Below are 24,855 nucleotides of genomic sequence, written 5' to 3' on the forward strand. Positions count from 1 at the left end.
AAATTTAGGTATGGAGTTTCTTAGTTTTTCTTATTTTCCAATTCCAAGTTCAGCCTCCCCAGTAGGTGGGGCGATGTATCCGAGAGTCGTGGCGTTTTCAGCCACCATGTCTTCTCCATGGCCAGGCAGCATGGCACTCACGCCCCCTTCTGAAATTTCAGCAGAGCAAGTATGACGACCTCTGAGGCGCCGTCTCTTTGTAAAAGACCACACTGGGGTTCATTTCTCCTCTACTCCTTGTTGGGCTTTGCTCTGCCTTTTAGGAACCCTTGGTCCTAGGTTGAGGATGTAGCTTATAGTAGAGAGCGTGGGTGGATTCAAGCCCCAGCACAGCGGGGAAATCCTTGGTTTCTTTCTATCCATTGCCTGCAGACTAGGATTTCCCTGTAGCAATCAGCAGGCCTCTTTCTCCCTCTTCTGGCTTTTCAAATATGATCAACTTTTCCCTGCATCACATTTAATCCTCTTTGGGGCCTTTCAAGGTAGAAACGTTTTCCTCCTTCTTAAGTAAGGGCAACTGAGGTTCAATGTAAATTATCTTAGCCAAGTTTTCCAATATCTTCAAAGGCAGAGCCAGCACTGAAAAACATTCCTAGATAATTCTAGAATTCATGCTCTCAATGCTACGTTTCTTTATGATAAATGATAATTGAGTCTCTGAGCCTTATTTTCCTTCTGAACAAAACAAAACAAACAAAAACAGTGGGAAAAAAGACTGTTGTGGGCCTTGGGAGGTGAAGGGCTCCTCGCTCAGGCCCCACCCCTCATCCCTTGCAGGTCGCCTCATCTCTCCTTGGTCAGTTCTCCCCTCTCAGGATCCCAGCTTTGGTCTGGTATTTCACTGGTTTCACTTCTTCCTGTTTTCCTTTTCCGTTTGTGAAAACAGGATGGGGAAGGGCGGCAGAGGGCAGCCCCCAGCTCAGGGAGGGGGATAATTTTAGAAGAGAATCCCCTGGCAGAGGTAAGTGGGGGAAGGGAAGCGAGCTGTGAAATTCAACCTGACGCCCTGATTCAAGGGCGGGTGGCAAGGACACGGGATCTGCTCAGCAAACACTGTTCTGAAATTTCCAACACATCAGACCTCACTAAGCTTTCCTGTCCTGAAAATGGGTTACTTACTCCCCCGATCCCGGCAACTGCTTAAACTTCCTGGGGTTCTTGTGTCCCTCTCCAACAGCATGACCAACTGGTTTCAGTCCATTCTTTGTGCCCCTTTAGCCCCTGGTGTTCTCTCACACTGGATTCCCTCTGTCTGGTACCATGCTTCAGCTTAACTATGCCCTTTCCCTCTTCCTAGACAGCTGTCCCACCTCCACCCAGTAACTCCTCAGCAACTTTCCCAGAGTCCCGCGGCTGTTTTCCACCAAATATGCCCACAGAACCTCCCATCTCTTGCTAAACCCTGTAGCCCATCTACACCTGCACATTTACCACTCCAGACGTGTGCCCCAGGAGCACCACTGCTTAGAGCTCTTCCATGCTGCCCTACAATTCTTACGACCTTTGCTCACCTTAAATTTCACTTGGACCATGCGAGAAATGGAATCCTACTATTCGCTTCCTCTTTTCCTCTTATTCTAGTCCAGTCTGTCACTCCAGGCTCCACCCATAATGAAAAGCTACAACTAACACTGCTTGTTAATGATTCTTCCACCTCTTCTGAAGATGAGAAATCAAACCCACAGCTATGCCAACGTATGAAAGAGTGGCAGCAAAATAAGGGGTCTTCAGCTCTAGGGATGCCTTGTGAGGCGGCAAGGGACGATGCAGGACAAGGCACCCAAAAAATGAAGACGCATTGGTCTCTGAAACCTGAGTATCTACAGAAACAGACACCAGGCACACAACAGTAACAAATATGAACGTTTATTTGGCACCTCATGGCAATACAAATCTTGGCAGTGGGCAGTGGAAAGGCTAGGTCACTCAAATACGTCCATCCTACACTGACCCAAAGGCAGCAAGTCTCCAAGCCACCTGGCTCACACAACAGACTTTTATTGAGCACCTTGACTACTGCAAACCTGGTATTCCGCTAGGCACCAGGGGGTGTGACAGACGTCGTCTCACACACTGTGTGTCTTCAAGGAGCTAAAAATACCAGTGGAAAAAAACAAAACACCTGGAAAAACACAAAGTTAAAATACTCAACTGTATAATGTCAAAAGGGAAATTTTGTTGAAAAGTAGGATTCTAGCAAGGGCTGGCTGCTGGCCTCCTTCCTTCATTCAAGGAACATTTGCTAAAGATTTAATAAGTGCCAGGTACCGGGGACACACAGGTTAGAGAGCCAGGGTTTCTGCCCTCTTGGAGCTTACAACCTAGTAGGGGATATAAAAATGAACAAATAAAGCAAACAAATATATGGTTACAAGTTGCCGTAAGTACAAGGAAAGAATGGAACAGGCTGGACACGGTGGTGCACACCTTAATTGCAGCTCCTAGGGAGACTGAGGCAGGAGGATCACAAGTTCAAGACCAGCCTCAGCAATTTGGTGAAGCCTTGTGTCCAAAAACAAAAAGGGCTGGGGATACAGCTCAGTGGAAGCATGCCCCTAGGTTCAATCCCCAGAACCAAAAAGAAGAATTAAACAGGAAGCAGTAATAAAGAGAGAGGATTCTTTGTAGACAACAGGCTGGGAAGGCCTCCACAAAACTTGAATAAGATGCCACCCCAGGGAAGAGAAGTGGGGATAGAGAGTTTAGAACAGCTGAGACACTGGGAGGCCACAGGGTTAGAGCACAGTGAGAAGTCACTACTTACTAAGGTTCAAGTGGAAGGCAAGGGCCAGATCTCACAAACAAGGATTTTGAATTTTATGAGGAGTAACAGGAAGCCAAAGAGTTCCAAACAGGAGAATGACATCATCAGATTTATTTACATTTGTAAACCAAAAGGTGGCCAGGCACAGTGGAATACACTATCATCCCAGTGACTTAGGAGGCTGAGGCAGGAGGATCGTAAGTTCCAGGCCAGCCTCAACAACCTAGCGAAACCCTAACTTACTAAGATAAAATGTCCCCCCCAAAAAATAAAAAGGGCTGGGGATGTAGCTCAGTGGTACAGTGTCCCTGGGTTCAATCCCTTGTACTAAGAAATGAAAAACTCAAATAATGCCCCCAAAACATAATGAAGAAGCAAAAAACCCCCAAAACTATTATGTTATGTGGAGAATAGGCTGGAGAGGGTAAGAATGGAAATGGAAAAGATTGCCTTAAGAACAGGAAGGTTTCACAGAAGCAAAAATAAAGTTTCTAGGTTGAAAGAGTAATAATGTATATGGTAATATCTTCACTGAAATAGAATGGGAAGGGGAGAGAAGACCACAAAAAATCAAATCAAGTCTCACAATGAAGTAGAATGCAGGAGCAAGGTACTACCCTACACCCTTACGAAGCCAGATGACCCAGCAAAGCGGCACTTCCCACTGACATGGTGGCAGCATTGAACTGGAGGAAGTACAGGCAAAGGGAAGAGACATGAAGGAGGGAGGTAAAAACTGGAAAGTGATTCCAGAAATCCAGATGTGAGGCACAGTTTGACTGTATGGACACGAGAACACTAAGGGAGAGAAAGGGACAGCTAGAGGAAAGAGAAAGCAGACATGGTGGCAGGTTAGTGCGAGGCGGCACACCACTCTGGGGGCCTTCTGCCCACTCTCCCACAGGCTCATTTCAGTAACAGCTCAGGGAAAGAAGGCCCAAGGAAGCTCTTTAACACGCTCAGGAGCAAAGCATGCAAACCCCAGCCCCTGATGAAAGGCTGGTTCCTGGAGCCTGAAGAAGCCAAGGTGAAGTGGAAGACTGCCCTCCACTGGGGACCCGCAGTCCCACAGGGAATGCACAGGAACTAATGCTCACAGCAGAGGGTGTGTCTGAGTCACATCTACCTCTTCAAAGTCACGAAAATGCCAATGTTAACTTAGAACACCCTCCAAACTCTCACCCTGGGACAAATGGTGCTGGGATATGAAAAAAACAACAGATGCGAGACCCCCTCTGAGTCATGGTAACTACTATAGTAAAAGTGACAACCAAAGAGCGCCTGCAGAAGCCCTGGGGGCTGAAGTAACAAACATGAGGAGCCCGCGTGCCCTCCCCCACGATGGTACTGTTCATAGCGTCACCTGCCAGGCTCTTTGGCTGCAGCCAAGACATTCCTGGCAACAAGTCCAGCCAGAGCCAGCTCTACAGGGAGAGCCACACAGGAGGAGCTGGCCTGGAGTCCACACAAAGGCAGAGATGACCAGCACTGGAAACAAGCCTGGGAGGTCCCCAAATCCCTGAGGGGGGCAGAACAGAAACCATGCATCTGGAAGAAAGAAGGCTCTATCGTGCCTCTGGTGGTGCAGTGGCCGCCAACAGCACGGGCCACGGGAGGTGGCATCACGTGGGAGGGTGTCCCGGGAACAGGTAGAGGTGACGGCACAGAGTGCTACAGTACTCAGACATCTCCTTGCATCGGTGGAACTCTGTGCCTGGGGCGTAGCCTTCACGCTCCTTGATAAGGGCATTCACCTGGAAAGGCAGAGCCAGCGGTCCAGAGTGAGATTACCTCGTGCTTTCACAAGGCAACCCGACACAGGAGTAGAGCGACTACGAGAAGTGGTGCAAGGGAAGAGGGAGGGAGGATGCTATGGAGATGCGAGGGTCTGTGGAGCCAGCCCATGCTGCCTTACCTTAACCAGCATGTCGGCCACATGCATGTCACAAGCCCTCTCGGAGAACACCTGAGTGAGTGCCTCAATATACCAGGAACCCCGTTTGGTATTCCGCATGGCAGCAGTGCCTACAACCAGAAGGCGTGGAGGTCATGGGGATCCTCCCTCACACAAGTGGACTTCCATGGTAACTTGCACCCCGCACCATGAAAAACTCAAGCCTAGCGTGTATCTTCTCGGCTACTACTGGAACTGGAAATACCTTTGAGGCAGGCATAGCCACAAATCATATCAGAGCGAGTTGGCAGTCTCATCTTTAGCAATTCCTCCTTCCCAGCATCACTCTCCTCACACCCAGGGTTCTTTCCGTCCTGCTGGTCGACACCACGATCGGTCTCGTCTGCAGAAAGGCACACAGAATGGACAAAGATGTTACTTTCTCCCATCTCTAGTGGCCTGTCACAGGAAGACCAAGTTCCCTAAAACCTTGACTGGGAAGAGGCACCTCCAGCTGTTGTCTCCAACCTATGGCAGATGAATTTAAAAACAAAAATTATTACTTTCCCAGCATGCACCATTATCCAGGGGGTGCCTACTAGGCCAGGCACCGCACTCAAACACATGCACATACATGGGGCTGGACAAAAAGTCATCTAAGTTCAATTAGCAATATACCTGGAAGTCTCAGTGCTGTGACTGCAGAAAGCAATGGAATATTAATACATTCGGTTTTATTACATAAGCAAAAACCAATAAACTAAAACTAGAGTTACTACATGTATGCTATATAAAAATCAAACTTTAATCTATGTTATCAGTAAAATAAATTATAAAACTAAGCATGATCAGTAGTTTCCATGGTGGTTTTGGCATTTTTAAAGCATTTACTACTTGTTTCATTTTACAAGACAAATTATAGCCGGCATCCAAGATTTAAGAGAAATTTAAAAGATGAAGAAATTAAAATAGGAATGATTTATTTTCTCCTCAAAACTGAAAAAGAATATCATTATTCAAGCTCAGCATACACTGAGCACATGCCCAAACTCTTGACTCAGGGCTTATCTAGCCCAAGAGAGATCCTTATTTTCAATGTTGCTTTACTGGTGGTGGGTGGGGGGAGACAGGGAGGACCGAAGCTCAACAGCAAAGGTATTTCCTGCTCCATGCAACACGCACGAGTCTGGCAAGGAGGGATGCTTGAAGAATTGTGGGCAAAGGACCAAGATTCATTGATTCAACAATGGATCACTGAGCGACTGCCATTATCAGACACTGTTTTATATGAAGCCCTAAAGAGACAGTGAAGGAAAAGTCACCTTATGCAGTTTCTACTCCAGTTCAGGTATCAGTCAACTAGGCAGGGGCCACACTTTATAGACATTAATTGTACCATCAAATATAGCAGAAGGAAAGCTCAAATTTTCAAAGGAACAATTAAATATCCTTCAATGGACACAGTTTGAGAGAGAAGTGGGAAAGGTAGAGCAAAACTTCAGGTTACTCCAGGAAAGAGCAATTTCCCCTATCCAGATCCAGTACTGTAGTTATCTCCGAATTCAGAAGAAAATGACCACCAAGGCCTTTATTTCACTTTGCTGGTTATGAGTCCTTAAGGAAACGGGCCAAGTTCAGTGTGTCCTTCAAGAGACAGGGAACTCCTTTCTTGCCTTCATATCACAGATCTATTACTCAGTGTATGCTACTGGTTCTTTCTTTACAATATCTCCTAATGTTTTCTTTATTACTACTATAATTTCTTAGGTGGGTAAATTTTCATTCACTCATTAAATATTTATAAGTGCCACCAGGGGCAGGCAGTGCTCTGGACTTGGGAAAAGAGCACTGAATGCAAAATTAGGTTTGTGTTCTCATATGCTCTTTCCTTAGGGCAGCTCTCTGGCATAGTGACCTTCCGGGGGGAAGGTCATCATACTATTTCTTTCTTAAGCTCCCAACAGCTCCATACTGTCATCTGTTGAAGTCCAAAGTCTCAGCTGCGAGTAATAGGTTTGTAATTAGCTGGACCCACTTCCTGTGATCAGACACACCTCACTACACACTTAGATGTCAGCTTTTTAACTGGATTCCACAGCTGGGGGAAGGGGGAACACATCCTTTTAATCTTAGGTGCCTGTCATGTTATATTAACCCCTTTTCTTGGAAAAACTCTCCGAAGACTACAAAAAATTTACCTATGTGAATCATACATCCTGGGTTCACATTGAACCTTATCCTATCCACAAAAATCTCTTCAAACAACTGCACTTAAAATGATCTATTCTTACTAAGTACTTCCTCATATGTGTGGTTTCTAGTTTCGCCCATGCTTGAGAACTAGTCTCGAGCTATTTCATGTATATTTGCTTTAGTTTCCAGAGCAACTGCTAGGCTCAGAAGAGAGGCCACATCCTCCTCTGCTTCTGTGATAGTATGCAGTGTGGTACTAGGCATGTTGCAGAACCTCAATACACTACATCTTGTGGTGATATCAGATTAGGAAAATAATATTAGCTATTATATAATAGCTTAAAAAATTTGAATGTGTGGACAAAGTAGACTTCAACCCAAACTATAAGCCCCCTGAGGGCACTGCACGCATCAACAGTCATAGCTTTCTGGATTTACCCTAAATCAGGTACCATGCTAAATTTGTTCTGCCATACACAATTCCATCTAATCATCACCACTACCTCATGAAATAGGTATAACTGCCTATATTTTATACAAAGAAAACTGAGGCAAAATAATGTCAAGTAACTTCTTCAAATAATTACTAAGCAGTGGAGTCAGAATTTGACTCCAAATTTAGAACTCTTAATTACTACTGTTTTCCTCCAGGGTGAGAAGCAGGCCTGTGGTGTCTTCGGAGCCTTGTCACGCAGGCCTGCCTCTTAAAGGGCTAGAACAGAATGCAGGAAAAAAGAAGAGGGACAGAAGCAGCTCAGGAAGGAGTCCAAGGTTGAAATGGATTCTGCACTGTTATCCTGTGAGGTCCACGGATGATAAAAAGAAAGCAAGAATGGAAGTATAGGTAAACAGAGAAGTACAAGGGGGAAGAGAGAAGGAGAAAGAAAAAGGAAGGAGAGAAAGTGTGAGAGGTAAGAAGAGACGGACAGAAAATCCTTAACTGGAATGAGTAACAACAAAAAAAAGTGCATCAGAGTTAATAAGCATAGAAAAGAGTACAAGTTCTCAGAAAAAAGGGTGAAGACACTGACAAGAGAACTCTGAGAACAGGATATGGTGGTGCACAGAGAGCTGACCAGCCTGAGAGCCAGGGGCTGCCCAAGTCCCAGCACACCCCATGCATTGGGAGACACTTACAGAGCAAGAGAGGCGGTGGCAGCAGTGAACAGAAGGAGGTGCCCAAGGGATCCAATAGCACCTGAGAGGAGCAAACAGGAAAGTGAGAGCGGGTGGAGGCTGCCCAGGAGCCACCACCCAGGTGCCGGTCTGCCAGGCACTCACCTCCACGGCAGGCCTGGATGAAGAACATTTTTGGCTTGTTCTGTAGGCTTGGACAGTTAGCATTGTCAAAGAGCCGAAAAACCTCTTGGAGCTGCAGAAGAAATAGGGAGAAGAGAGGTTAAGTCATCAGTAAGGAATCCTGAAGTCCTACACATACAACAGCAGCCACAGCTGGAAAAGAGGGCTGGCAGGAAGTGACAAAGCCTAGAGCCAACTGTCGGCTTCCCCTAGGTCACACGCACCTGCAGCAGTTTGCCGTCCACACCATAGATGCCGCCCTCCACACCATGTGAAAGGAGTGCCACTATGCAGGAGTCTGTGACACGATGTGCAGGTAACCGTGCAAAATTCTGGAGCTTCTCTTGCATTTCCTAGAAGAAAAACACCTTTCAGAGCTGTTCACTGACACCAGCACCAATATAAGCACCAGTCTCTGGTTTCTGTTTGAAACCCTAAGCTATTCAAGATAAAATGTTTTCTGTATATTTCTGTGGCAAATAAGTCAACCCTTTGAGAGGCTAAAGAAAACTTTGCACTTGTCAGAAAAATGCTCATGACTTCAGACACAAACTCTGCAAACAGATTCACAGACAATGGAGAGAGGATACAAACTCCTGGACTAAATCAAGTCATTAATGAAGCTAATCATGAGCTGGTCAACTGTGATTTGTTCCCTGCAATCATCCAGATCCTTCATTAGAACAAATGTCCTTATAATGGCACAAGGGGGGCGGCCATTACTCACCTATAGGTAAATACACTGCTCTGTGTCAGAGGGTTAAAAGCATCCTCACAGGAGAAAACAGCAGTACTTGTCTGCTTTATTCTGTCAGGGACTGTAATTATCCAAGATACAATGATGGTGTCTGCATAAAACACTTTGCTCAGGGAGAGCACACTGCGATGGACAATTCCACACAGGGCAGACTGTCTCCCTCTGATAGCATAGCCACCTAGCACAAACCTGGGTCTGTAGATTGGAACAAGTTGGTTAGTCCCTCCAGGCTCCAATTTCCACTCAATAGGAAAATAATTACAAGCAAATGTTCTTAGTTTGTGAAGATTAAATGAGCTACTCCATAGAAAGGAATCAATCACTGTGCCTGTCATTATTATAACATGCATGTCTAATAGAGTAATTATGTTCCGGTTCAAAAAAAAAAAAAAAAACTATTACAGATCAACGTTATAGTCTTGTAGTTTGAAACAAGAAATCTTGTTTATCTTGTACAAAAATGTCTATAGGAAAACCACTAACTTAAAAGTTTGGTTCATCCGCCAGGAAGCTATATATTATCTTACGGTATAATAATTTTCAAACCTTTGTCTCCCTGGGTCCCTCTCCTATCTGAGATGAGCAGTGAGAAAACAAATTCATTTGATTATGAATTTCAAGGATATATAATGAAAAGATGCTATTATAGGCAGAGCAGTTACTGCCCACATTTATTTACCATCCACCTAACCCATAAAAACAAATATTAATACAGATATTTTACTGGTTCGCAAAGTGTGATCCCTAAAGCAGCAACAGCAGCATCAGACAGGAACTTGTGAGAAAGTTCCTGCTGCAAACTGTTAACAAGCCCTCCAGCTGATTCTGATGCTTTGAGACTTACTGAATTTCTGGAATAATCTGGAATTATCTGGAATAATACTTCTGTGTGTATATAATTGAAACATAACATATAAAAGAGTCTAAAGACTGAAATATAACTTGAAATAGAAAAATAGTTTTTTTGCTTTTTTTAAAGGATCCATATGTTTGGGGTAAACAGAAGCCAACCACAATGGAAATCTTAAGTTAATAAAAAATCCAAAATTCATTTCCTTATAAAGTACATAATTTCAAGAGAATACATGATCATGAATGTTCCTCTGAGTTGATGATTAACAGAATTGAACATGTTAATAGTTAAGTTACTTTCACCTGAAAAATGGAATAAAATATTTACCTAGGCAATTAACACATGAATACTTTCAACTTCATGAAACTAATAGGTCAGTAAATGGAGGATAACAAAACCCAAAGTAAGAACATACATCCTTTATAGCTGAACTTAAATGAGATTAAACCATTCAACAAATGCAGATTAGTTATTTGGAGGAATTTTTCCACAAGTAGAATAGCTTAAAATAGGATCTGTAGATTTATTTCTTCAGTACTTCTATAAATAGCAGAGTTCTTAACTCTTGGGTGTGTGTTGCCTAGGGGTTGGGAGACACGTGAAAAGAACCTGTGAATCCTTTGAAATCATACACAAAATTGTATAGATGTCTGCATTTTCCAGGGATGACCCACAGCTTGTTCCTAGTGTCAAAGTAGTCTGTAATTGCAATGGAAGTTAAAAAACATTTGCACATTGTAAGTGGAAATCTGCCACTTCAAAATGTGTCTCCCTTTCTTAATGTACGCTAAGTCATTAGGACTAACAATCTCCTCAGATACTGAAAACATACCTGGGCAGAGAGAGTTCTGGTGCTCTCTCCAGCCCTATCAACAAAAGAATTCACTAGGATTAATGGTATTACTGCCTGTTTTCTAAAGGAATTTAAAGTCAAAAAGGTCTAATGGGGGAAAAAAGATCTTAACATTTTTTGGTTCTGTTTCCTTGTTTGCTAAAGAATTACATAAAAGAGTAGTCTCCTGAGAGGTCTATAAGGAAGCAGCGACACTCACGGTGACCACTTGGCTTACGACTCACACATCTCTTGCCTAGACACTGTTCTCCCTGCTTAGGATGCCACCACTCTCCTCTGCTTTAGTAGTCTCTTTAAGTCTCACCTGCCTCATTTATCCTCTGACCACATCTTCCCAGGGGGTTCTTCCTCTTCACTCCTACAGAAGATGGTGTCTCTAATCCTGTTCCCTCTTTAGGAATATAAGAGGATGCATTTCCTTTTTGGATGATATTAAGATTCCCTAAACTACCTCAAGTACCTTCAACTCAAGGTCCACATTTTAAAATTTTCTGATAGCAAACAGTCCCCTATTATGAGGTGCTCAAAATTAGGCCTTAAACTAACTAACAGTGTTCTGAAACTCCAGTTACAGAACACTATTTCCAGAGAATGAGAATTCAATAGGTCCTTGAATCTGCATCAGGTTTACCATGACTGGAAATGGCATTCATTAAATCTACTGAATGTTGCAAAATACAGCAGTATACAGCTGATTCAGTGACTCAGTATTGCGTCTTTAACAGATATGTATATCAAATCCTGTATCAACTGTGTACAATTTAGGAAAACCATCATCTAACAGACTCCTAGGGAAATAAATGTCTAAACCAAAACCTGTGAGGAAACATACACAGTGTACATTTTGCTAGGTGCCCTTCTCACAGGACTCCCTCTGTCGTTGGTACACAGGCTACCCTTGTCCCTGCATGGCCAGAGACCTCTCCCGCAAGCGAGTGACCTACTTCAGTACAAGACAACTGAAGATGCTGTTCCAGCTATGGAACAGCTACGCTGCTCGGCTCTTACAGGGAAGCTGGCAAGCAGCACAGAGAGGACAGCACCTGGGCACTGACTGATGAAACTGGCTGCAGCCAAGGGACAGCAGATACGTGACTATTCCCACAGAAGTAGGACAGCTGAGGAACAAAGGCCACAGAACAAATGCTGAACACAAAACCAAGATGCTGTGCCTCAACAGGTCAAAGTGAATCTTTTAGAAATTCTAATTTCACCACTGGAAACCCCAAAGGCAAGTTTAAGGCAGTATTATTAAGGAATCAAAATAAAGTTCATAATAAACTTGTAAGTAGGTGATTGTTAATTTCAAGAGAAATCCTAAAGGCAAAAAGTCAGTACTGGTGCAGCTTGGTCACTGCAGTTAATGAGGAATAGCCCCAATGAAACTATTTATAGTCTGAGAATCTAGTCCCGAAGCAATCTACCCACAACAGGACTTGGGGCCAAACCTGCTACAAATACAGAATTCCCCATATGTTAATGCAGTAGATTATCACTAAATAGTATTCACAGGGACAATTCTAGCAAATGTTTATTAGCAAGAATTATATCTTCTAAAGTAACCATTTAGAAAATAATTAAGCTCCTAAGCAGTGGTATCAAGCAAGAATAAATGCCCTGCACACTCCCAGTTTATAAATATCTTTTCTGAGTTAGTTAGGGTGAATCCCAGTGATCTCCTCCCTACCTGAGAGACTGGGAATCAAGTTTCTGAATATGTAAAAGTGAGATCCTAACCCTGGACTATTATTACTCCATGAAAGCACAGCCACCCTGAGATGTCAACACCCAAACAGCTGGATGGCTCTGATTCTTCTTTACTAGATTGCAAGGTGAAAAGCATGACGGTGAGTGAGAACGTGAGTAAATAGCTTCTAGGACACATTCCAGCAGGCACAGACGTGGCAGATGCGGCTGCCCCCAAGTGTTGCCCAACCCTCTAATCTACATGCCAGTCTTTCCAGCCTCAGGTACCTGTGCAGTTTGGTCGTGTAAGACATGGACATTGTAGCCCAAAAGCTTGAAGAGGGTGACTAGAGTACTGTGGTCCACATCCCCTCCAGAGCGAAATTCCAGGTCTTTCTCTCCAGTGAAGTGCACATTGCTCAGCACCAATGCCAGGCCACGAGGCCGAGACTGCAACCTGTAGGCCTGGGGAGTGGGGGCCAGTTAGACCACGAGTTTCTTAATGACAGGAACTATAATTCCCTCACTAGATTAGGCACCCCCCGCCACCAAAGATATATTCTTCTTAACGCCACCAGGTGAATAAGAGACATGCCCACAGAAGGCTTCACCAGCAATGACTTTCTGACTAATAGGCAGTAAGAAAATGCACATGAGAACTAGGTCCAGAGGCCCAGGAAAATGTATCTCATTTCCAACTCTCTAGCTATTATGCAAGACTCACCAGTTGGCAGTGTGTTTGATAAAACTCAGGAGTACAAGGCTTCACCTGAAGGCAAGGAGGACCATCTCCATTATCTAGGGAGTGTTCCATAGTGTCTGCAGTACAGAAAGGAAGCAGAAAAATTCGTATACAATTTAAACATCAATTCTACCATTTAATTGTAACATCACACACCCCTTTGAGCTAAGGTTTTAATAAATACTGGTCTCTTATTTCCCTGATTGGTACACTCCAAGAGGGCACAGATGCTGCTCATTTCAGCTTACCACTGGGTCCTCTTCATTGGGCTTACATGTAGTAGATGCTCAATTTATTGAATGACTAAAAAAGTTATCTGATAAATGCCTGGTTCTAATCACTAGGCTACACAATCAGGCTGGTGGCCCTGAATGTAGTTTTTTTCTCATTCAGTTTTAAAGAGAAGATAAGTCAATCGTGTAGAAATTTCCCACCGATGTAAGTTGCACAATGGGCCAATCACCAAGAAGAATATTTTCTGTGATGAGAGGGAAATGGGCCCGACTGATGCACTATTTAAATTGTTCTACTGGTGCCTAACAAATTCACTGAAGGAAGTGTTCCCAGTACGAGATATGTCTCAGTTAAGGAAAAGCCAGGCACCATTTCAAAAAAAAAAAGAGAAATCAATGTGTGAGACCCCTTTTAACCCATTAATTCTCACCTGCCGACAGACGGAGCTGCTTGTGAGGGGGACAGGACTCACACACTGGGAAGGGGAGATTCATGTCGAAATCACAGCTCAACTGCAAAAAAATTCAGGACTTACCATGATAGACCTTAGGGAGATGGTTCAGTCCAAATAAAACAAAATCTAGTCTCCCCACCCTGTCCCAAAAAGTCCTTCCCAAAGTTACCCTTCTTCAAGTCACAACATTTCTAGGGCTCCATACCGGTGGCAATACATGCTGAAGACCAGAGAGAGTTGTGAGCAACAGATCCTCCAGGTGACCCTGCTTGGTCTCCCTCAGTGCTGCACAGAAAGCATCAAAAGCCTGGGGACCCCTCTTGGGCAGCAAGTTGAGGAGTTCCACATTCTGGCTGAAACTGCCCACTTTGGCCTGAGAGACCAGAACAAAACATGAAATCACACTTATCTAGTTATAATTCCATTTGTTCCCATAAGCTTTCCAGTAGTTTCCTCACTCATCTCAAGAATTCCTTTACTAGGGATGAAAATGACCAAATTGTGTTATGTGCCCATACAAATGATATCACAGTGAATCCCACTCTTTTGTATGATTGTAATGCACCAATAAAAAAATTATTGGGAAAAAAAAAAAAAAAAGAATTCCTTTTACAGAAAAAGTTATGTATGGGTGAAGTCTTTCCCATTATGTCTTTTCTATCAAATTTCTACAATTAGGAAGGCACTTCCATATCCTTAGCAAGGTACCATGGCTCTCCACACTTTATCATCTTCTCTTCCACCCCTAAGACCAATTTATCTCCTTGGCCCCTCTCTCTTGCCTCCAGATACCTGGATGAGCTCCCTCATTTCCAGAGTGATGATGTCCTTCTCCAGGAGATGTTCCAGTAGTTCGCTCAGCAATAGCTGCTTGGCCAGCACCACTCGGTTCTTTTTCAGAGTTTCCTGATGGTCAGGATGCATACCACAAACTCCTGATAACCTAGAGACAACAGATAGAGGCATGGATAAATGAACAAAAAGAAGAGGACTTAGAATAACAAAGACTAGGTATATTTTACTGAATCTGGTTAAATTCAAAGATGTACTCAACAGTAGTAACATACCAATCCTAAGGGAATAATGCAAAATTCTTTGTGGAGTACATTCAACTGAGGCTATCTGAAATGAATGGTCTAATTATGGGGTGGAAATATCTTGATAATGAATACAAGCACACATATATTCAAGAGAAGGAATACACCTGTCAGACAGATCAATATTAATTAAGAGAATTCCAGAAAACATTCATATTATTTATCTAAAAGTAATGTAAGTTTAAAATGACCTTGGGTGAGGAATAATTTAATTGAAAGGCAAAAACCGAAGCCAATGGCCACATTTAATAATCACATGCTCTCTGGATTGCTTACACAAAAGTTACCATGACAAAATGACACTAGAAATGATCAGAATCATATGTGGATAGGTAGAAAGTATGACACAAAATTCCAGTGATGAACACAAATCAGTGTCACTTAAAATCACACTCCAACTAAGGTTAAATTATTTTGGTAATTTTTTAGAGATATATCTGTATTTCAAAGATGTCTTAGTGTTGCTATCAGTATGGAAAGAGATCAACTTCTGCTTATGATTTAAAGACTCCCATTTCCAACATACATCATCTATGTGCCCCGTGGATGTAAACGCGGAGGTCTGCTTAGTTTTCTAATACACAACATTAAGGGCTTGATGGCAGTGAAAGAAGGGTAACAGGTTCATTTTACAACCTAAAACCTAGTTAATTAAGCTTCATCCTGACTTCAAAAATGACAAAATTTGCAAGAAAAACATGAATCTCAAAATCAGTGAAATATCATGCATCTATAAAATGGATGTACTTGGGCTAGATACTTATAGGGAAAAGCAGGGTCTGAGAGGAATACAGATATCCAAGAGAAGAGCAAGTGGGCACCTAAGGCAGAGGGGATATTCAGAATACTCCTGCTATTCCAAAATGTGGTTCATAAGCAGAAGCAGACCTCTTTTCAAACTGATAACAACCCTGAAGAATCTGAGATAAAGATCTTTAAAACTTTCTCTTCCTTTAGTTTTCACAACAGTCATTCTCTCCAGGTCCTCTCTGCCTACCATGCTTCTGTTTCTTTTGGAAGACCTTTGGCCTGACCTTAAAGTTAATCCTGCATTAGGGCCCCCCAACAAAGACTCTCTTCCCTAGGCAGTCTCATTCATAGCACAACTCACTCAGCTTTCTCTCTCTCAAGTACCAGACTTGGTACTTGAATTTTCAACCAACAACTCATCAGTTTTTATCGGAAACATGATCAACTCTCTGCACACCTGCTTCCAATGTCAACTTTTCAAAAGTTTCCAATCACCTTGAATTTTAGGACATCCTTGGAAGGTGGAGATAGAGAACCAAGGGAGTCCTAAAAAGTTTTGATTCTGCGTCCTTCCGAAGGTGCCTGTTCCCAAGTGCTAGGTTAATTCCCAGGCCTGGTCCTGGTTTGGACCAGGACCCACTACAGTATGTACTCCTGGTCACAGGATCCCTAAGGCAGATGTGGTGACATGCTCGGAGACACAGGAGCCTCCCAGGCCTCCCACAGTACTTAAGCCTCAAGCCTGTGTTGAATTCTTTTAAAAAAATCTGGTCATTATACGGAAAACGATGCAGGTCATGAAACTGTCAATCCAAATCAAATGTATACCAGGCCAAACACTTAAGTCTGCAGAGAGGCTCACCGGTTATTAAGGGAATATTGAATAGTTTCTTATAAAATAGAAAAAAGAAGGGGAGACTGTTTTAGAGAAGCCGAGGTCTGGCAGGGCTGGAAAGAGCTATTTTCCAGCTATTCTTATGCACAGCCTCCCTGGGCTGGACAAAGGGAGGCTGGAGCCGACTTTGCCCACGAACAGTAAGGCCAAGAGGGCTGATCGCGCGCCCCTGAGCGGAGTTCGGCTCGCAGCGGCCCCGAGGGCTCCTCAGGGCCTCCCACCCTTGGCAGCGAGCCTGGACACGGCTGCTTCCAGGGGCTCCGAGAAGAGGGGGCGTCAGGGCTGCACGCGCGGTCCGCTTCCCTGGGCCCCACTAAGGCCCCGTGGACCCCTTCCCCTTTTACCTGCGCCTCCGGTCAGCAGCCACTAGCCCCTTTTGCTGCAGGGCAAGCGGGGACCCCGCGCTCGGCGCCGCCATTTCCCGCTTTTCCCGGGCTGTGCACGCACCGCCCACAACCCAAACAAACCAAGAGCCGCCACTTCCTCGGCATCCCTCCCCCGACCTCCAGGGCACGCGCGCCTGCGCTCTACCGCCTCCAGCCCCGCCCCGATGTCAGGCAGGCTCCGCCTCCGTGTCGGTGCGCGCGCAACCAGAACGCTCCCCGGAGCTATGCCGCCCAATGGGACGAGAGAAGGCGCCGGCGGAAAGGGAAGGGGCGGGGAAAGAATGAGGCCCGCCTACTGAAGAACCCGATTGGCCACCGGTTCCCGCGGAAATCGTGGCCCCGTCCTCTGGCTCCTCCCACCCTCTCTGCACAGCTAATTTGCAGTAACTTCGAGGAGACCAAAGTGGCTAGACTTGTCGCTTTACTGTAGTTGTCCCGGAGGGATCAGGATGCACAGATTAGATGGAGAACACTAGAAGGCACTGGACAATACCCGTACAACGAAAGAGGGTTTGCGTGGGAAGTGAGGAGCATCCCAGTCTCAGTACATTGGGGTCTGAAGCTACAGGACAAGGGGCTGGGTTAAAACTCCAGCGGTCAGAGTGAGGCCAAAGGGGCTGGAGACACTCTGCTGGTGGTCCCGCGTTCCATGATATTCAGGAGGGAGTCTCCTTGGATACTACCCTTCACCCTTGACAAGAAACACGTTCATATCCTTTCGGACCGTCATATATCCATCCATTGTCAAAACCGGAAGTATCTACCTGGTACAATTTACTCCACTGCTTTGAACAGAAGAGGATCCTTCAAGGAGTCTGCACTGTAGCTCCTGGGCAGGGGAGAGGCACAGTAACTGTTTCCCACATGGAGCAGGAACCATCAGAACTATGATTAGCTTTGCTCCTCTTGGAAGCTGGGGTCACCCCTGAACATGCTCCGCCCACCCTGTTAGACAAGGATCCTGCATTTTGTTTATATGAAATCCTCTGTATAGCAACTGTACCATGATAGGTATTGAGACAATTGTGGGAGGCCTAGCTTCCTGGTCCTTGCCTTGTATTGAAATCAGGAGTTGAAAATTCAAGTTATTCTTACGTTATTTACTAGTTTTATGCCCTACTGCATGTTATCTAACTCCTCTGATCCTTGAAACCCTCATTTTTCAATGAGGGTGATAATGCTTAATAATGATGAGAGCCTGAGGAATCTAACAGAGGTAAAGCACCTGGAACAGATGGAAATATAGCTGTCACTCAGATGTTACTTCACTTCCTTCAGCAGCTTCTCTGGATCACCCCAACACCTCACCTTTAATTTAACTCTGGACATATTGGACATGGGGTAAGTCATAAAACGTTGCCAGAAGACTCAAATCTTGCTACCCACTTCTCCACTGGGAAAGGCTTACCATAGCCTGACTTCCCCGCTGGATTCAAGTCCCCATTTGCGATGTCCAGGCAGAAATGTGGTTCTTGACATATAGTAGGCGCTAGGAAATGCTGGTCAAATGCATGAATGGGTCTGATGTGGAGCCATAAGACCTGAGAGAGTTGCTTAGGGGAATGTCCAGTTGTTTTCATAGAAAACATTATCATCATCAGAATGAGCAAAGCAGACATCATAGGCAGGGGGTGGAGTAAGAGGCTCCGTTTTGGGGGTTGCCCTCAAGCTCTGTAGATCAGGAGCGGTGGACACGACCCGTGGACCCCGAAGCCGAAGGCTGATTAGAGATCTTCCAGGGCTTCCTTCTGGGGTCATAGCCCCCTCTGAGCCCACTCGCCTTTCCAGTCTGTGTGTCCTGGGCCTCTCTGATTGACTAGGCTGTCCTCCATCAAGTTCTGGGGGGGTTACAACGCTGCTGTAAGGGGGTGGTTGATCCAGCTGTTGTGGGCGGCTCTCTGATTCCAACACCACCACGGCCTCTTCATATGTTGGCACCTCAAAAGCTTCATTGTCCCTGAGGGAGGAGAAATAGGGTCATGAGTGGCTTCTTTTCTTTTTTTCTGTCCACTATCCACAAAGACCCTTCTGCTGGCCCTTAACCCCTGCTCTCACTAGTACCAGTGACAGGAAAGCAGCGTGTCTACCTAAGAGACAAAAGGGATAGAAGAAGGATGGTCCCAGTGTGTATTCCTGTCATCCACCCACACCCTCACTCACCGTGCATTGCTTGAGGCCTCTGGGCTCTCCGTTGGCATTGATCGGAGCCCCCGTTCCAGAAAACAGGCCAGGAGGCAGGCAAACAAGAAGAAGCCAGCCAAGGTGAGAAAGAAATAAGCAACAGGGGCTATGTCTGGCCGTATGCTCAGTAAAGCCAGGCCCAGGAGTAGGGAGGCACAACTCAGGGAGAGAAGTGGTTTCTCCAGTCTCCCCCACAACTGGCTTGGCACCATGGCCCTGCCCCGAATGCCTGCAAAGAGATAGACAGCTATGGTGTGTAAACTAGAAATTGGGATTATGGCTGTGCCAGGTATCAAAGTAACCAAAATATACCCCCACTTTGGGTTCCAGGTTCTTCAATCTTAAATAAATGACCTGCAGAAACCCAAGTCCATAATTCTCTCTAGGTGAATGTCCCAGGAATCCAGCCAGAGACTTCCAGCACCCAGTTGATTGTGTCATGGCTCTACCCACATTCCTTTCTCCTTCCCTGTAGTCTCCCTTCCAGCTTCGCTAAGAACTATCAGAATCCAGTGCAGGCCACCCTGCTGTGGCCTCTTGCACACCGGCATCTCTGGAATCCAGGTGATGGGGCAGGCCCTGCCCTTTCTCTGTTATTGCTCCTGTTGGACCTCCACCCTTTGCTTCCCCAGCTAGAGGCGTTCAGTCTGACCCAGTTGGGGAGAGAAGGGGTGCATCGCTTACCCTGGCTGTCCCGGTTATCGTCCAGTATCCCCACAGTCAGCCATGCTCTAGAAGGGAGAAAGTACGCTAGACCGCAGCAGAGCCACCCAAACACACTATGTGAGAAAGGATCCTATAAAGGCCTGGTAGGGAACAAAGGCACTGAGCACTCCCGTTTATCTGCCGGACACCACTCCACCCCCAACTCACGAAACTGGGGTTTCAAATTTCCTGATAGTAGAACAGGGGCTGTGAGGTTAATGGGCAGGGGAAACCTTTTCTCCGACTCACAGTAACAATCCTGAAGCAGCCCATACCCCCAAACCAGCCTGCCATTCCCTGAAGTTTGCGTAGCAGAGCCCTCCTGACACCCCAGCCCAATCCCACGACCCTCAGCCCCGCCCCCCCAAGCGGCCTCAGGAGTTCCTGCTCACCTGTTTCCACAGACTACAGGAAGCAGGCCTGTGTGGGGGAGTGCCGGGGAGGAGGCGGAGTCCGCTGGCCCCACCCTCTCTTCTGCCCAGTCTTCCTCCTGGCCTCTCCCACCAAGGCCGACCTCCTCCTCCTGCCCCACCTTGATTTCTACTCCACCTGTGCAGACAAAGCCCTGATGAGAGGGCCCACCCACTCCCAGTGATCTTTGTACTTAGGACCCAAAGTAGAATCAACCTTTTTCTCTTCTTTTCGATGTATTGGAAGTTAGTCACAGCCTTGGGCAGTTTGCTTTTATTTGGGTAATTTATTTTCTTCCTGTCTGTCTGACCAGGAGCAGAGACAGTGGCTTCTTTCATCTCTGTAGATCACACCGCGCTTGGCACTCAGTGAGCCATGGTGTGACTCTTTCCCTCAGATCTGTCAGAGGGGTGTGTGTGTGTGTGTGTTTCTTGGCCTGTTTAACTCTTGATTCTTCAAAATTCACGTGGAGGGGGCGTGATACCTGCCTTGGAGCCTCTCTGTATATCCACAACATTGCATCCTTCCTTTATCCGGGCCTTTCCCTGGTCATATACTTTTCTGTTTGTCTTCCACTGTTTCTTAAGGCGAGTTATTCGTTTCCGTCATCTCTGAATCCCTGAAACTAGCTGTGTTCCTGACACAGGGTAGGTGTGAACCCAGGGGAGTTGGTGCCTGTATCAGAAGCCACCTTGCCGGAGGTCTCGTGACACTGTGGCTCCAGAAGCCACTCCGCAGCTGTGGGTGAGGCAGTAAGTGAGTGAGGGAGGGGTCGGGAGGTGGAGAGTGGCTGGAGCCTGCCATATCCCTGAGCCACACGAGACTGGGCTCTATTCCTTCTGCTGTTAGCTGGTGGGAAAAGGGGCAGCCACAAAGGGGCACAAATAGAATCCAGAGTCTCTAGGGACAGTTGTGGAGGGCCAGCCAGGCTGCTGCAGCAGAGGATGTGTAGAGTATTCACCCCAGGGCTGCAAATGCCCCAGCCCACTGTTTTCCAATCCCAAAGAAAAGCTTGGAAGACTCAACAGAGAGGCTTTGGACATTTTATAACTTTCTCCTCAGCAGCAGTCACTGGGATGCAATGGAGGGCTGCATGTGCCTACAAGCCGGGGGGGGCTACACAGGATGGCTGCATGCCCACTGCACAGGTGGACTTCCCCAGACATTTTATGAGTGCATATTTCACAACCAGGATCCTCTCCTAAAGATAGAAGATAAGCAAATGGCCAGCTCTCCCTCTCCATTTCCTCAGGTATCACATTCCTTAGACACTTTCTCTTACTGCAAGCTTTCCTGGGCACTCATCAGTATTTAACCCAATAGTGGAGAGAGAGAGAGAGAGAGAGAGAGAGAGAGAAGGAATGTGTGTGCAGTGGTACATATGGGCAGTGGTCATTTCCTTTGTCTCAGATCATGATGGAGAGAGGGAAGAGCAGCCAGCTGGTGACAGTATCCACCTGAGGTGTCTCTATACAAAGTAGACATGGGAAGTGGAAGAAGAGAGTGGTTACTTTGTTTCCACCATTTGCCATGCTTACTGTTCAGTTAGGGTAGGGGAGGGAAGATTGGGGAGTAACTGCTAAATGGGTTTTTTTTTTTTTTTTTTTTGGTGGGATGACAAAAATGTTCTAGCATTAGTGGTGATGCTCACAGAACTCTAACTGTACTTTAAAAAACTCCACTCAGTTGTACACTTGAAAAGGGTGAATTGTTTCTCAGTAAAACTGTTTGAAGATAATGCAAAGAACATCTTCTTACAGGTAGTTTTTCCTTCTTTTTTGGGTTGACTGATGAACTCTAAGAGGAGAACAGATTCTAAGATATGTCATGGAGAGGCAAACAATGTGAAACATTTTATTGTTCTGAATACATATGGCCAGTTTCCCAAAGATTTTACTTTGTTTTTTTTTTTTTTTTTTTCATTAACTTAGAATCTTAGAAAAATGCATGATTTGATTTAACTATCATCCCACTTTCTACTTGTCTGCCTTTGACAAATCTGTGAGAGGCTAAATCACCCCTCTCTGCCCACTCACTCGTCCCACCCACCTCCTCTTGGGGGACCCAGGAAGGGGGAGCAGAGGAGGAAATGAGATGATTGTGACTTCTGGTGAGATTTGGATGTCTTAATGGCTGCTTGTCTCCACTGTGCATTCCTGTGGTCCTGTTTCTGAATCTGGATCTGCGGTACAGCATGGTGTGTACTGCGCCCTGTACTTGAATACACAAATTAAGTAGCTTGAAGTACATTAGGTAGTTACTGTGATCATGTCCATTTTATGGATGAGGTCAAAAACTCGAGGAACCTGGGTAGCTAATCAGAGTTGGGGTCAAGGTTTGAACCCACAACCCTGGCTCTTAACCACTGCATCGTCCCCCTCCAAACACTTTTTGTGGCTGCCTGCACAATGATGATTTAAGAAAATACCCGTGACATTCCAGGTATTACTCTGGCCCTCCTGTAGGAGTGATGCCTTCTGTTTTCCCCACTGTCACCTGCCATATAATGGAATGCTGCTCTTCAGGCAGCACGGAAGACCATCAGAAGATAAAGGAAGGTCATGGACACATGAGGGAGGAGCAGAAGTTAAGACCGCAGCTTTGTATCATCATGCCAACCTTTCATCATCTACGTAAGACCGAGCAGCCAGGGGTCCCAAAGCCAATGCCGCTAGCTTCTTCTGAAAGGATATTGGTGTGTAGAAAAAATTGATTGGGCCCACACCCAAGGTATCATTTGATCCTTAATAATAATCACGAGGGGTAAGTCTGATTATCATTTTCATGCTACAGAGGAGGAAACCAGTTCAGAGAAAATGCATGATTTATCTAGTCAGAATCAAATTTGGAGCCGCGATCTTTTTAATTTAGACAGGCTTTGTGCTCCGCAATCACCTTATTTCTTCCAAAGAAGCCATAAATCCTTCAATACCAGAGGAAAACTCTGTGCCAGCAGTCTCACCACCAGTTTTAGTATCACACAATGCTCCCTAAGAGAAAAGGGAGCACAAATAATGGCCATCGGCCAGTCGCCTCAGCTCAGGTGTTCAGCAGGAGGCCACCAAAAGCTTTCCTGAAACTTGAGAGAGGAGCGTGGTAGTTGCTGAGCAGCAACAACAAAAGCACCGTTTGTTAGAAATGCCTGCAGATGGTGGCAAAAGTCCCACACGCATGCTCCCTAAAAACACCAGCAAGCAGGCGGCATCAGGGTAGTTGTGTGCCCTTGCTTCAGTTACATAACCTTTCTGAGCTTCAGTTTCTAATCTGTAAATTGAGGAAGTTAAGCCGAAGTTTACCATCCCCTCCCTATTTGTATTCCTCACCTTGGCGAGCTGCAGTTTTGTGGAATTCTGTGATTTGAATATAAAGGGCACATCTGTGTGGGACCAGCAGGGGGGGCACCATCCTGTGACTGGGACCTGATGTTACGTGGAGACGCAGAGCATTTGTTTGTTAACATTGCATAAGATCTGGTGCTAATCTCTAAGGAACCTACCCAGGAGAGGTGACATTTGATCTGGATCTTCAGGGTTTTGTGATGTGGGTAGAGAGATAAAACACCATATGAAAGAATTAAATAATGATTAAAGACAGTATCTGAGAAAGTATCATGTGGATATTAATAAATGTTAAAGAACATAAAAGTTAAAGATAGAGATTACTAAAATATAATTATTTTACTTAATTAAAATTAATTTATAGCTGTGGTATAAAATTTAATAATTAAAATTTAATAGCAAGTCTCCTTGTAGTGCCAAACCGGTCTCTTGGATCCCTTCCCCAGAGGCAGTTTCCTGGTGTTTTCTGGATAACTGTGTTCACATTACCCCAACACAGAGACCACAAATACACAAACACAATACATAGTCAGACATGGTGGCACACACCTGTAATCCCAGGAGCTGGGCTGGGGGTGGGGGTTGAAGCAGGAGAATCGTAAGTTCAAAGCCAGCCTCTGCAACTTAGCAAGATCCTAAGCAACTTAGCAAGACCCTGTCTCAAAATAAAAAGAAGAGCTGGGGATGTGGGCTCAGTGGTTGAGTGTCCCTGGTTTCAATCCCTGGTATTGGGAGGAAAAAAAAAAATATATATATATACACACACACACACACACACACACACACACACACATATAAAAGAATTTTGAATTTTGTAGTGTACCCACCAGCTAGATTTTGCAATTAACATTATATACACTTGCTTTATTATGAATCTGTCCTTCTATCTATTCCTTTGTCCATCCATCAATGTATCTTAATCTTTGGTACATTTCAAAGTCTGTAAACATCAGCACACTTCTGCCTAAATACTTCAACATGCACAAAAATGGAGTTCAATATTTGCTTTCAGGTAATTTTTTTCCTTTGAAGTAACATTTGCATAGAACAAAGCATACAGATATTAAGTCTCCCATTCCCCAAGTTTTGAGAAAGGCATATGCTTGTGTGACCTCAACTCCAATTAAAATGTGAAACATTACTATTGCCCGGAAAGTTTTCTTATATCCCTTCACAGTCAATTCCATAGGCAAATACTATTTTTTCCATCTTTTGAAATGCATTTTTATATTATAATATAAAATATGTATTTTATTTTATTGTATTTTAGGAAACAACTGTTAATTAGTTTAATGACTTTCCAACTGATAACTATTTAGATTGTTTTCAGAATTTTGCAATTAATAGCTTTCTCCATGTGTCG

At 44.9% G+C, this 24,855-nt stretch overlaps 2 protein-coding genes across 4 annotated transcripts; both read right to left on the reverse strand.

The window, feature by feature from the left end:
- Positions 1–1,856: 1,856 nt before the first annotated feature.
- Casp2 (caspase 2) lies at positions 1,857–18,398 on the reverse strand. 3 transcript variants are annotated; one of them, XM_047562225.1, is made up of 11 exons: positions 18,266–18,398; positions 14,522–14,672; positions 13,935–14,102; positions 13,706–13,787; positions 13,024–13,118; positions 12,588–12,764; positions 8,375–8,503; positions 8,133–8,223; positions 4,924–5,061; positions 4,680–4,789; positions 1,857–4,518 (listed from the first exon to the last, which is right to left on the reverse strand). In XM_047562225.1, the coding sequence occupies exons 1-11, from the start codon at positions 18,334–18,336 to the stop codon at positions 4,387–4,389; spliced, it is 1,344 nt and encodes a 447-aa protein (XP_047418181.1). In that variant the 5' UTR covers positions 18,337–18,398; the 3' UTR covers positions 1,857–4,386. The 3 variants fall into 3 exon arrangements, 2 of the variants coding, with proteins under 2 accessions (XP_047418181.1, XP_047418180.1); XM_047562224.1 differs by lacking the exon at positions 18,266–18,398 and adding an exon at positions 16,816–16,975; XR_007109901.1 differs by lacking the exons at positions 1,857–4,518; positions 18,266–18,398 and adding exons at positions 7,989–8,049; positions 16,816–16,975.
- Positions 18,399–18,411: 13 nt separating this feature from the next.
- Tmem139 (transmembrane protein 139) lies at positions 18,412–20,168 on the reverse strand. Its single transcript, XM_047562226.1, has 4 exons — positions 20,136–20,168; positions 19,723–19,769; positions 19,018–19,267; positions 18,412–18,814 (listed from the first exon to the last, which is right to left on the reverse strand). The coding sequence occupies exons 3-4, from the start codon at positions 19,248–19,250 to the stop codon at positions 18,412–18,414; spliced, it is 636 nt and encodes a 211-aa protein (XP_047418182.1). The 5' UTR covers positions 19,251–19,267; positions 19,723–19,769; positions 20,136–20,168.
- Between the last annotated feature and the right edge of the window lie 4,687 nt (positions 20,169–24,855).

This window comes from Sciurus carolinensis, chromosome 8, assembly GCF_902686445.1.
Source record: "Sciurus carolinensis chromosome 8, mSciCar1.2, whole genome shotgun sequence".
Classification (NCBI taxonomy): Eukaryota; Metazoa; Chordata; class Mammalia; order Rodentia; family Sciuridae; genus Sciurus; species Sciurus carolinensis.